This window comes from Balaenoptera musculus, chromosome 6 (assembly GCF_009873245.2).
Source record: "Balaenoptera musculus isolate JJ_BM4_2016_0621 chromosome 6, mBalMus1.pri.v3, whole genome shotgun sequence".
In the NCBI taxonomy this organism is placed as follows: domain Eukaryota; kingdom Metazoa; phylum Chordata; class Mammalia; order Artiodactyla; family Balaenopteridae; genus Balaenoptera; species Balaenoptera musculus.
Genome location: NC_045790.1, coordinates 72,548,343 through 72,562,640, shown reverse-complemented (window position 1 = coordinate 72,562,640; position 14,298 = coordinate 72,548,343). Strand labels below are relative to the sequence as shown.

At 39.6% G+C, this 14,298-nt stretch overlaps 1 protein-coding gene across 8 annotated transcripts in view; it reads right to left on the bottom strand.

Annotated features, from left to right (window-relative positions):
• PCSK5 (proprotein convertase subtilisin/kexin type 5) overlaps positions 1 to 14,298 on the bottom strand; it is a 489,089-nt gene that overhangs the window by 44,158 nt on the left and 430,633 nt on the right. For 7 of the 8 annotated variants that reach the window (XM_036855671.1, XM_036855664.1, XM_036855665.1 and 4 more), the window contains 3 exons: positions 11,371 to 11,451; positions 8,105 to 8,188; positions 6,658 to 6,853 (listed from right to left, as the gene is read on the bottom strand). In XM_036855671.1, coding sequence (XP_036711566.1) covers positions 6,658 to 6,853; positions 8,105 to 8,188; positions 11,371 to 11,451 — 361 coding nt within the window. The remainder of the gene's footprint in view (positions 1 to 6,657; positions 6,854 to 8,104; positions 8,189 to 11,370; positions 11,452 to 14,298) is intronic. The other variant, XM_036855667.1, reaches the window with a different exon arrangement.

Sequence of the window (14,298 nt, the reverse complement as noted above, 5' to 3'; positions counted from 1 at the left end):
TCTAGCAGTTTTCTGGTGGCAGTTTTAGGATTCTCTATGTATAGTATCATGTCATCCGCAAACAGTGACAGTTTTACTTCTTCTTTTCCAATTTGTACTCCTTTTATTTCTTTTTCTTCTCTGATTGCCGTGGCTAGGACTTCCAGAACTATGTTGAATAATAGTGGTGAGAGTGGACATCCTTGTCTCGTTCCTGATCTTAGAGGAAATGCTTTCAGTTTTTCACCATTGAGAATGATGTTTGCTGTGGGTTTGTCATATATGGCCTTTATTATGTTGAGGTAGGTTCCCTCTATGCCCACTTTCTGGAGAGTTTTTATCAGAAATGGGTGTTGAATTTTGTCAAAAGCTTTTTCTGCATCTATTGAGATGATCATATGGTTTTTATTCTTCAATTTGTTAATATGGTGTATCACATTGATTGATTTGCGTATATTGAAGAATCCTTGCATCCCTGGGATAAATCCCACTTGATCGTGGTGTATGATCCTTTTAATGTGTTGTTGGATTCTGTTTGCTAGTATTTTGTTGAGGATTTTTGCATCTATATTCATCAGTGATATTGGTCTGTAATTTTCTTTTTTTGTAGTGTCTTTGTCTGGTTTTGGTGTCAGGGTGATGGTGGCCTCATAGAATGAGTTTGGGAGTGTTCCTTCCTCTGCAATTTTTTGGAAGAGTTTGAGAAGGATGGGTGTTAGCTCTTCTCTAAATGTGTGATAGAATTCACCTGTGAAGCCATCTGGTCCTGGACTTTTGTTTGTTGGAAGATTTTTAATCACAGTTTCAATTTCATTACTTGTGATTGGTCTGTTCATATTTTCTGTTTCTTCCTGGTTCAGTCTTGGAAGGTTATACCTTTCTAAGAATTTGTCCATTTCTTCCAGGTTGTCCATTTTATTGGCATAAAGTTGCTTGTAGTAGTCTCTTAGGATGCTTTGTATTTCTGCAGTGTCTGTTGTAACTTCTCCTTTTTCATTTCTGATTTTATTGATTTGAGTCCTCTCCCTCTTTTTCTTGATGAGTCTGGCTAATGGCTTATCAATTTTGTTTATCTTCTCAAAGAACCAACTTTTAGTTTTATTGATCTTTGCTATTGTTTTCTTTGTTTCTATTTCATTTATTTCTGCTCTGATCTTTATGATTTCTTTCCTTCTGCTAACTTTGGGTTTTGTTTGTTCTTCTTTCTCTAGTTTCTTTAGGTGTAAGGTTAGATTGTTTACTTGAGCTTTTTCTTGTTTCTTTAGGTAGGCTTGTATAGCTATAAACTTCCCTCTTAGAACCGCTTTTGCTGCATCCCATAGGTTTTGGGTCGTCGTGTTTTCATTGTCATTTGTCTCTAGGTATTTTTTTATTTCCTGTTTGATTTCTTCAGTGATCTCTTGGTTATTTAGTAACGTATTGTTTAGCCTCCATGTGTTTGTCTTTTTTACGTTTTTTTCCCTGTAATTCATTTCTAATCTCATAGCGTTGTGGTCAGAAAAGATGCTTGATATGATTTCAATTTTCTTAAATTTACTGAGGCTTGATTTGTGACCCAAGATGTGATCTATCCTGGAGAATGTTCCGTGCGCACTTGAGAAGAACGTGTAATCTGCTGTTTTTGGATGGAATGTCCTATATATATCAATTAAATCTATCTGGTCTATTGTGTCATTTAAAGCTTCTGTTTCCTTATTTATTTTCATTTTGGATGATCTGTCCATTGGTGTAAGTGAAGTGAGTAAGTACCTTCTTATATAGCATCTTTAGTTGATGTTTTTTTTTTTTATTTTTTTATTTTTTAATTTTTTAAAATTATTTATTTATTTATTTATGGTTGGGTCTTCGTTTCTGTGCGAGGGCTTTCTCTAGTTGCGGCGAGCGGGGGCCACTCTTCATCGCGGTGTGCGGGCCTCTCACTATCGCGGCCTCTCTTATTGCGGAGCACAGGCTCCAGACGCGCAGGCTCAGTAGTTGTGGCTCACGGGCCCAGTTGCTCCGTGGCATGTGGGATCTTCCCAGACCAGGGCTCGAACCTGTGTCCCCTGCATTGGCAGGCAGATTCTCAACCACTGCGCCACCAGGGAAGCCCCATAGTTGATGTTTTAATTAATTAATTAGCTAACTCATTCACATCCATTTAATCATTCTTTCAGTCACTAATTTCTTATATTAATTCAGTAAACAAAAATGTACTGAATGTGTCAGGAAGAAATAGGACAGGGGTGAACAAATGTCACATTTCTAACGTAGTTTTAAGTAGAAAAATTGGAGAAGAAAGAAGTCTAGGTAGAAGAGGGGTAACTAAATAGTATCCAGATGAAAAGTAAGGCCAGGCTTCCTTACTCATTAGTATCCTTAGTTTTTTTTTGGACCATGATGGAGAACACTTGAAGAACAAAGACAGTACTACTATTTTGTCCAACAAGTCAATCTCTTAAAATTGCATTTAACAAGACAGTGGATAGAAATGTATTATATGCTCATCAAGAGTTTGACTGAATTTGAGAAATTTGAAATTAAGGAAATTTAGTGCATTCTTAAACATATCACATCTACCTGAATGAGAATTTGGTAGATTCATTATTTCTTAGTGTGTAGCAAGGGATTTGGCCTCTTCCAAAGAGAGGTCTAGCATTTCTCCCTAGCTAACTTCTAAATTCTTGGAATTTAACAAGTGGTAGGAATGTTATTTGCTCCTCTGACCACCTTAGAATTTATGCTAACAAAATAACGCAGGGTGGGACCAGTCATAGTCTATAGCTTTAGGGTGGGGATTGGCCATGCAGGAAAGACCAACCTGTGTTTAGTAGCTGTGGGCTTTGGGCTATGTGATATCACCTGGCTTCTGGGGAAATTTCAGTGCTAGGCCTGGTCAAGGTCTCTGCAGAATAGCTGCTGGGCACTTAAGGTGAGCAATTCTAGTACAGAATTTGAAGAAATGCAGCATGAAGAAAGCTTTCTCAGATTCTTCTCATAAGGGAGTCAGTGGATGTCAGAGGAGATGCTGAAATGAAAGGAATAGATTCAAGCAAAAAAAGAAAACAAAGCTGTTGAAGACGACTACTAATTCAAAAATACAGGAATCTCAGAAACTTGTCAGATGGGAGGCAGCCAGAAGACAACATGAGAAGGTGTTTTTCAGAGAGCCACTTTGCTGAAAGCAGCCTTCTCCACATAGATCTGGCCAGTAATTACTCTTCCTGTCTTCTCCCTGCATTTACAAGACTTTTTAGTTAATGCTTTATTTCACTGTTATTTTTATTTAAGAAGACAAATTTTTTTTTGAGAAGAAATGGCCATATGTATTAAATTGTTAAATTCAAAGTACTTTACGTTGAAGTCTTTCGGTCCAGATAAATATATGTAATGCAAAATCTGTATGGTTCTGGAACTTTATCTATATTTTACAGACACCTAAGACAGTGACAGCCAACGCTTAAAAGAAGACCATTTTTTCTTCTACCAGAGCTTCTAAATCTCATATCCACTCCTTTTGGTGAATTTGAGCACACTTTAAGTTTTGCATTACCTTTTAAACAATTACTGTAATGATGTATGTTACCACTCGAACTTTTAAATTTGATGAACATATACCATATTTGAAAAAGCAGTGGCCACTAATGCCGATTTATAAATAATTCTGAATACCTGGATATCATTTCTTTGCAGGTTGTGTTTCTGTTATAAATCTTATTGCTATTTTAGGATGGATCGCACCCCAAAGGGCAATTTTGCAGAAAGAGAAACAAAGCTGCCAAGCCAAGCTGGGTATTATATGTTCCTCAGACTTTATCTCCCCTCTTGTTTTGTAAACATAAAGACGGAGGACTCCACAGTAATAAGACCACCCTATTCAAGACAGGAAAGCACATACTTGTGATTCCATAGTCTGCAGGATTTTCAGGGCATGTTAGTAGCTTCCCTATTGCTTAAAAAAAAAAAAAAGAAAAGAAAATATCTTGGTTGCCATGTATCTGCATAGGGTCCCATTGCTTCTTTTTATTCCTCCAAATCTGAGTGGCTCAACCCAGATTTGGAGAAAAAAAGGGTGGAATGGTCAACTAATTGGATGAAAGCAAAATGCATCTCTTTCTGCCTCACTTTAATGCATTTTCAATTCCTGGAACATTTGAAGAATCCAAGAGATAGTAGGAAAATGGTGGTAATGATTAGATAAATAAGGTGATGATAATGACAGCCAGTTCATTCCCACCATGACAAAGGTTAATAAGGAAGCAATGATTGACTTTGGTAAGTAGATTTCTGACCTTCACCTTTGTTGTAGAATATCTTTGCTAACTTTGCTGAGGCTGAAGCATGGTGGCTGGGGAAGGAGAGCTGGGTGTTTCCTGACTCAGTCTCCCCTCATACTCCTTTCTCCCTGCTGTGCTGGGTTCTCTTACCCTGACCCTTTCACCATTAAGCCTCTTCTCAAATACCCAACTGGGGAGGAACCTTGAAAATATTATGCTGAATAAAAGAAGTCGGTCACAAAAGGTCATATTCTGTATTATTTATATAAAATGTTCAAGAATAGGCAAATCTATAGAGACAGAAAGTAAATTAGTGGTTGCTTAGGGCTGTGGGAAATTGAGAGTAACTGCTAAAAAGGTATAGAGTTTTCTTTGGGGAGTGATGGAAGTATTTTAAAATCAATTGTGTTGATGGTTGCACAACTCTCTGACTATACTAAAAACCATTGCATTGTACACTTTATGTGGGTGAATGGTGTGATATGTGAATTATATCTCAGTAAAGCTATTATAAAGAAAGAAAAAAGAAACCCCAGTTGGATGTAAATGTGGCATAGTGCAATGGTTAAGCACATGAACTTCAGTGCTAGAGAGATTTGGCTTGAAATCCTGACCATGCCATGTGTTAGCAGTGTGATGTTGGACATGCTACCCCTTTCCTCACCCATAAAATGGGGGGAAATAATGATATAGTGTCCCTCAGTATCTGCAGGAGATTGGTTCCAGGACCAGACATGAATACCAAAATCCATGGATGTTCAATTCCCATAGTTGGCCCTTTATATCCGTGGTTCTGCATCTGTGGATTCAATCAACCATGGATTGTAAAGTACTGTATTTACTGAAAAAAAAAATCTCCGTGTAAGTGGAACCTCGCAGTTCAAACCTGTGTTGTTCAAGGGTCAACTGTATCTGGATAAGAAGATTCTTGTTAGGATTAATGGGATGGTGCATTTGAAACCCTTAGTGCAGTGCCTAGATATTGCAAGCTCTCAGTAAGTAACTGTTTTTAAATGGTTTCTTTTTCCTTGGAATCTTTTAGCCCTTTGTGTATTAAGGACCTGAGAAGTATGACATTGATTGATGTAACCTTCCCTACTGGATTGTAAGCCTGTTGTAAGCTCAGACTTCCTTCACTTGATCTTAGCTTCCAATATCAATTCTTACATCCAGTGGGTGCTAAATATGTATCTGTAGAATTGAATTGGATACATTTGGCTTCTACACTAGATTGGATGCTTTTTGAGTGTCAGTACCATGACTTATATTTGTACCCAACAGGATCAATTTCAGTAACAGATACAAACAGGTCACTAGAAAATAGGTGTTGTTTTTATCATGAAGTTCTTTTAAGCAGCGGGCAAATAAAATTTCTAGTTCCTTCAGATGTTGTAGGCTGCTTCCCCAAACTCATTTCTTGCCTCCTTCTCTCCACTCTTCCTGGCTGTCAGTGTTGTGATTTTTGTGGGTGTTTAGGGGCAAATCTTGTTCAACCTACATCAATCCTTACATTTCCATTCTCCTTGCCAGCGATCAGTTTAGGAAGATGTTAGTGATGCATTCTGGCTGATGAGATGTGAAGGGAAGTCTGAGGAAGTTTTCTTTCCTCTTAAAAAGAGATAAACAAGGAGAAAGGCACCCTTTTCTGTCTCAGGTTGTTGCAGTATGGAGTGGTGCAGTTGGGGATGGACAGACAACGTGGGCTCGGGGGAGGACAAGCTGAGGAAGGTACAAGAGCAAAATGGAAAGATTGTGGGTTTCTAATGAAGCGTTGGCCACTGAAATAACCAATACTAGATTTCCAAACTTTTTATTGTATGCATTAATATACCCCATATTTTCTGTCATGCTCTTTGACATTTCTGCTGCTTGTCACTGAAATTTTCCTGATGAACTTTTCCATTTGCTATTCCCACTTCCCATTTAGGTAAATCCTGGAGGCAGGACCATTGATAGGAAGAGTAAAGGAATTGTAAACCAGGGGACCAAGGAAGCCATGAGGAACTGATAAATAACTAGGTAGGTATTACTCTTTATTTATTATCTGTGATTCATACCTCACTTTCAACATGTAGAAGAGGTCCGTGTGTTCCACAGCCTATCACAGCCTCACTTTTGTGATGGAAAAAAAAAAAAACCCTGACAACTGTTTGATCATAAATACAAGGTAAAAAAAAAACATATTTTCATAAAGGTAAAAAATATATACATCTTATGGTCACCAGGGAGAAGCGTGTACCTGGCCTTATGTAAGCTTTGGCTGCTGTGACGGACAGTGATGTCAGACAGTCGAGAAGGGAGGCAGATATAGGTGCTCTAACCAAGGAAGAGAAGAGGTCTTTGGTGAATGGGAAGGAATTGTCCCCAAAGTACTGCAGGAGAACGAACACAAGTAGCAAGTGAAAGGAAGAGGAAAACTTACTCAGGGCACCTGGTGAAGCACCTGCCTTGGTGGAGGAAGAGGGGGTGGTCTGGCTGCGTTTGGCACTCTTTGCAGAGATTGGCTCCAGAGCAAGAGGCACAGTCCTCGGTACAGTTCTCACAGCTGCCGCTCCTCACTGAGGGCCACATGCCTTGGGGACAGGATGGGACGCAGGTCTGAGCCAACAGATATGTGCCTAGAAACCCAGGGAAGAAGGCAGGTCAGACGGTCATCGTGTGTCTAATCTAACAGCACATGCATCCACGCAGAGAACTGACGCTCCTGACAGATTTTTTTAACTGCTCCAAAGACCTGAGTATCGGGAACACTTATAGCAGGATTACCAAAACGTCTATTAGTGATGCTAAATCTTCCAAGATGAGTTAAAGCTCTAGGAAGGAAATTGACAACAGGCTTGTTTCTTTGACTTTCCTATTGATATTTCTGCGGGTCACCATGGAGCTTCCCTTTGCCCAGGTGGTCCATCTATTGAGACCTTTGTCTTAAGAACTTTGTCTATTAAGACCTTCCTGGTGTGAGGCAGTTATACACGCACAGCTTGATGGAGTCTATTCTTCTGCTTCCCAAAGCCTATCCTGTTAGGACACTAACATAGTAGCAACCCTTCCACCCAACTCCACCTTTAACGGACAGTCCATCTATTTAGTTTTAATGGAAAAAAATAAGATAACATTATTATTAAAGAAAGCAATTTAAAAATCACCCTGAACTCCAAAATTCCAAGAAAACTCCATCAACTTTTGTGTGTTGACTTCTATATATTGTAGGAGTAGGATCATGGCACACTTGTCATTTTAAGTTCTGTTGTTTTTGCATGTCATCTCACTATTAACATTGCACATTTCAACATAATGATCACTTTAATAGTGATTCTTAAATTCTTAATTCCTAACGTACCATGTTAATAAACTGTCCCCCTAATTCAGGGAACTTATTTCTGATGTGTTTTTATAGATGATGAAGCAAATTATTTATTGAGCTGTTATGTTGTGCTTGTTTTTTTTTTTCTCCCCTAAATTCAGTACCAAAAATGAAGAAAAATAGCAGGTAGACTCTTTATCCCCACCTAGATTCTCCACCTTAATTCTCTTCTTTCAGCTAATGCACTTTCAAAGAACAATGGAACCTCTAGAAATGTCAGACACCCAGAGACCCTAACAAACTCTGTGGCCAAATCCATCACTAACTTCATCGTGCTTTTGGAAAAGAAACATTTCTTTTCTTTTTTGTTCTGGTCCCTTGAAAGCCAGTTTTTATTATAGGTCAGTGTCTAGGTCCCTGTGTTTCTCCAGAGCAGCTACGGTGATAGCCACATGTGGTGGGACTAGGTCAAGTCCTGCAAACCCCTTACACAGAGATGCTGATGTACATGAGTTACAGCGAATTGGTTTGGCCACGGCTTCCTTCTGTCGCACGCCACACTCACCGTCTGGACATGAAGTGCACAGGGTTGCAGATCCACGGCAGGTTTTGCAAGAAGAATGACAAGGCTGGTAACTTCCCAAGAGGTCTGTGCAGGGAAAGAAACAAGAAGTCTGTCTCTTTTGAACAGGCTCAGAGCACTGCAGTGTTGGAAAAGATCTCATAGGTAATCTCATTTCCCTTTTCACCCCAAATAGAATCCCTTCAAGTTGACATTGGCTAAATCTTTGCACCACCCACTGCCTACCATGTGGACTTCATTTATTTTATTTTTTTCTTACTCTGTCATTGACAATTGATTATCAAGACTTTCTTTGCAGACTATCCTATTAAGACAGGATAGCCTTAAATACTAAGGGGATATTTGAATGAACAAATTTTACTTCTTTCATATTTAAAAAATGTGTGGGGTAAGGGAGTGTGTGCTTATGTGTATGCAAGCAGGAGTTTTTGCGTCAAAAGTAATCACTTATTTCCCCAGGATTCTTAGATAACCACTTCTCTTCACTCCAAGATGATAACTGAGAATTCATTGCGCCTTTTCTGTTGTTCTTTGGAACCAGGTTTCACAGTTGGTCAATGTTTGGGTCTCTGTGTTCTTCAGAGTAGCCACTGTGGGATGCAGCCTAAATTGATCTCCTCTTAAATTTGTCCCCAGTCATTGTTAAACATCAATATAGCAGAGGCACCCAAGAGCTTTCTGGCTGGTCAGGTGGTGGGCAGGCCATTCCAGGTTAATATGCCATTAAGCTGGGAAACACTCGAGCTGTTTCCCCTTTCTTCCCCCATGACCATTTGCTGGGCAGGCTTTTCCAGGAAGGCAGCAACTCCACTGGGCAGTTGTGCAGACATACATAACAGCCTCAATAACATCACTCAATCAATATACATAGAGATCTTGACTAAATTTCAGTAATTGCCTAGGAATCAGCGTGACTCACACGGGGGAAAATTAGAAAAAGAAGTTCTAGCTCAGAATGTGTCATATGAATGACCCTGAAGTTCAGTTAGTTGTTATTGTTGGCATCTTACCAATCCCCTTCCCTCCCTCCCTCCTTCCTCCCTCTCTCCCATCTTCCTTCCTTCTTTCCTCCCTTCCTCCCTCCCTCCTTCCCCCCCCCTCCCCTACTTCCTCCCTCCCTTCCTCCCTCCCTCCCTCCTTTCCCCTTCCCTTCCCTCCCTCCCCTCCTCCCTCCCTCCCTCCCTCCCTTCTTTCCTTCCTTCCTTCCCTCCCTCCTTCCTTCCTTCCTATTCTCTTGCCTTTCATTTCCTTCCTTCTCCTCCCTAGAGTCAGTCTCTAGTCACACCTGCCTTCAGATCCCAGCTGTGCCGCTTCCAGTAGGGTAACCATGGATACAGTAATTAAACTCTCAGAGTCCTAATTTCCACGTCTCTAAAATGAGAGCAAATGATTCTTCCCTTACAGGACTCTTGTGAAGCCAGAGTGAGTTAACGTGTAAAGCATGCACGGAGTGGCTCAGTAAATGGTGGTTCCTACTTCTTCCTTTCTCCTCTCTCCCGATTTCCTCATTTGTTACCATTCCACCCCATTTCTCAAGCTTCTGTTTTATTTCCCGTTCTCTTTTGTTCCATACTTGGAGTGGCACCAGGAGGCATTGCTTGGTTTCTCTGATGGCACTCATGGTTAATAAACTGCAGAACCTTGCTAAGGAGAAAACTAGGTAGGTAGGTAGGAAGGTAGAGAGCTATATATACATGGATATAAATGACTGTCCGTCCTGCCATGCTGCATGGCAGTTGTTTCCTAGTTTGTAGAGAAAATTTTGTACTGGTTTTCCAGTAGACCACTGACCTATGTACTCTCCCTGCGGGATTTGTTGAGTTCAGTTAGCCAGTGCAGAGCAATACTAGTCCCAAGATTTTCATGAAAGTGATGTTGACGAATGTGTTCACGGACCTTATTGTGGTAATCACTTTGCAGTTTACACATGTATCACCATGTTATACACGGTAAACCTACACAATATTGTGTGTCAATTACATCTCATTTAAGCTGGGGAAAAAAAGATGTTTACTTTCTGAGACCAGTTATTCAAAGAATAATAGCAAAATAATATTCGTTAGCTATTGAGCGCCTTGAAAATCTTTATTATATATCAAGGCCATGGGTTGATTTTGTTTTGACTTTTATCGTTTTTATGCTAAAATGTTATATTTAAAAAGATAAAAGTTTTCATTAATTTTATCATATTTAAAAATATATAATGTATATATTTACACATATACATGCATCTGTAATTATACATACATATCTCACATTCTGGCAGTTTGATATTTTACTCTAATATACTTGGTATAAAATTCTGTAATTTCCACATTCCTCCACTAGAGGGTACTCTGCACACGCAGTTAGCAACCAGGCTTCGGCAAATGGATAAAGTCGTCTCCAGCCAGAGCTTTTCTATCATGAAAGATTAGAGACTTAACGTCAACAAGTAAAATTTGACCTTGATCATAGTTTCTCTTTTTGCTACTCCAGAAATTCTAGACTGAACAAGACCTCCCCCACCTCAAAAAAAAAAAATCACCTTGACCAAGAAAATGTAGTGTCCAACCTTCAAAAATGACTAACTCAATCCTATAAAACAGGGGTTCTTCTTATTTAAATTTTTTTAAATTAAATAAACAATACTCACATGGTTCGAAATGCAGAAAAGGCACATACCGTGAAGTCTCTCTCCTCTCTCCCCATCCCCCTCCAACCTTTTTATACAAACTTTATCTGTTCACAATGTTAATCATGTTGCCTTTTTTTTTGTAACTCAGTATTCTGGAGACCATTCTTTATCAGTACATAAAGAACCTCCCCATTCTTTTTGATGGCTCCATAGTATTCCATTGTGTGGATGTGTCATGCTTCATTTTTCTACTCTTATTGGTAACCATTTAGTTTTTTCCAATCTTTGCTATTTCAAACAAGGCTGCAGTGACTGGGAAGGCAAATGGTGCTTTTCTTAAAGATTTGCAAGGACAGAGGCTTTTCTTGATAGCCTCTCCCAAGCATAACCACTTAGCACCTCAGGAATGTCCTTGTATGTTCTAGAAGTCTCCACTGATGATGAAATTCCTCCCAGTCTTTCCCTTTGGGCGCCCACTTATATTTTGTGTTGTGTTTTCCTCCTCTCTCTGTTTCTCTCATGACTTCTGCATCCCTGCTTGTTCCTCACCGCCCGGCTTCTTGGGTTGGTTTCTACATCACAGAGACTCTCCTGATACTTGATTGTCTTCTCCTCCCTATTTCCCTGTTACCTCTTTTGATTTGAAACTTCCACCTTCGTCGCTCCTGCAGCGGGCTCTTCACCAAAGATGGGCTTGCAGTGGGCACAGGTTCTTTTTTTATTAAAGAAAATAAAGTGTTTTATTTTTTTAATGCAAACAAGATAAAGAAGAACATAAAGTTTGCCCATAATCTTACCACCCAGAAATGTCTACTGTGTATACTTTGGCATATAGATTTCCCATCTTTATACTGAATGTGTGAGTATAATTACATATGTGCATATATATGTAATCATTTACATCTTCTGCATATATAAGACCAACCCTACATTCTTCATTTAATATTATACGTCTTATAGGCATTTTCTCTTGCCATGAAAATTCTTTGTAAACATTATTTTTAATGGTTTGTGTATTTGCATGAACCATAATTTACTTTTTTTCTCGTGTTACATTTTTAGATTGCTCTCTCCTTTTTTTTTGTTATTATAAGTAAAACTGCTATTATCATCTTTGTACACATTCTTGGTTAAGTCAGGACTCAACTTGGCTATTAGGCATCCCAACTGACCATCATTTGCCCTTCTTTCTGGGACTATTTTTCCCAGACCTGTATTACTCTTTAGGCCCCCAAATTGCTTTCTTTCATGAGCTCAAGGAGGCAGTTTTGAAAGTGAACTAGTGTTTCATGGGTTAAAACTGGAATAGGTTAAAGGGTTACAGAATAGATTAACTTTTATTGCATCATATGTGCTGGGGGCTTCATTTGTATTCTTTCATTCAATTCTCAAAAGGACCTTGTATGAGGCAGTTTCATGTTCTCATTTTATAGGTGAGGAAAACTGAGGCTCGGAGAGGATGAATATCTTGCTCAAGGCTATGGAGGTAGTAAAGAACAGAGCCAGGATTTGAATTCAGGTATGCCCAATTCTAAAGCCTACGTTCACTAGAGAGATGTTTTAGTAATTCACTTGGATTTAAAATAGTTTGGTAGAGGTCAAAGCAGTGATGTACTGGTAAAATGGCTCTTTGGAACACAAAACAACAACAAAAACTTGAGTCATCCTGTTTACCAATTTCTGTGGTGTAAATATTCCCACCATAGCTGATTTTAAGTTGCAATGGTTTAATGGTCCACTCATAAAATTCCTGGATGTTTAAAACTCAGTGTAAGGAGATAACATGTGGCTCCCTCATATCACTAGCCAAAAGTTTACTTAGCTACCCAGAAACATGTATTTTCTGCACTCTGAGTTGTGATTGCTTAATTAAGTAAAAATCATGTTCTCATTTGTAAGTTAAGTGAGGCAACTGTACACATCTACAAAGCCCTTCTAAAAAACCAGATTCTCATGGTTTCTTTAAAATTCTCTGAAGTTCAGTTACTAGGAAGCAACATATCTCCCCACTGTTGAGAATTTTTTTTCACACATGAGTGGCTTCCAGTGTTTGTAACTGACTCCGGGATTTCAGTCTTTCTCAGAGCATAGGAATTAAGATCAAAAGACAGGCTAGTGATAAATTGTTAGGATGTGGTCAAAGATAAAACGTTAATTTACCATGTCTGTGCTTTGTAGATTAGACTACCCATCAGAATATGTAATTAGAGCCTGCTACAAACATGGTTTTAATGAGGGAAATAGGTGGGTAGGGGAAATGTGCAGGAATTATTCTGAAGACTTTCCAGCACTACCAGGGAGAAAACCACTTAAGAGAACCCAAATGATTTAACAGTAATAGGGTACACAGTTTCCATTCCCGACAATGGTTTCAGGAAACCAGCTGAAGCCATCATCTTCTTTCAAAGCCCGTGGCCTGCCAGCCCTGAACATTTTCACCAACGGTGGCTCTGAGTGTTGCCTGAGTCACTACTGATGCCATTGGCAGCAGCCTGTTTAACACTGGTTCTATTATTGCCGCGCAGGGACATTGGCCTAAGTAATCTTCACAATATATTAGTTAGTGACTGGGACAGGGAATCTGGGGACGGTCTATACTTTTGTGCAGTGACTTTTACGTGGCAGGAAGAATCTCTGGAGATTACTTAGTCTTGGCTGGAGGATTTGCCAGCTATGGTCTGAGGCGTAGGAAAATCTCCATCCTTGGACCAGGATAGGAGGCATTCCCAGGCTCAGCTGGTAATTGACAAAGGGTGATGACCTGTCATCCTCACCACTCTCATCATGAGTAGCCACGTTATTAAAAGAGGAGTTCAGTGGACTCTAGTTGGATTTTTATTTCAAGGGCATCTCCCCAACACATGCTGACATAGACAGTGGGGGTGGTCATAGTCTTCAGATGCAAGCATGAGCTTATTGTTTCCACTGGCAGTAGTGTGGGTGAAGAAATGGGCTAAAGTTTGTCCCATCTGCTCTGTCCTACCTGGATCTGAATCTGTGTTTAAAACAATACAATACTTCGCTGGTACCACCTAGGTAGCTCCATTCTCTCATAAACACTCTGATTTGTCTGGGCTCCCTCTGAGTTGACCCAGGATGACTGCAATCTGCTTTCCATCATCTTAAAGGTGCGGTTAATTAGTGCTTGTTCTCTGGAACCCTCTGCTCTCCTATTACAACCTCAACCCTGTTTTTTAAGGAAACGAAGTCAGGAGAAAAATGTAGGCATTGGCTCAAATACTCTCAGGGCCTTGTGGAGTACATTTCTCATTTACTGTCCATTTCAGTGGTACCTCAACTATGCCGGGGAAGCTGAGCTCTGGTCTTACCTTGCTCAGTTAAGTTTTTCTCGTTGTTCATAGTCTGCATGTCTTATTTCCCAGATCACAGATGTGGGAAAGTGCAACCGTGTCATTGACTTCACTGCTTTTGTCCAGCCATGAGAAATATTCTCATCTGCTTCCTGAATCCCTTAGTAGTAAATCCCCAAATGGACTAATTCCTTCCTCTCTTCAAAAACATTACGTTTTGATAGTAGAAAATGCAGAGGGGTAGGTGT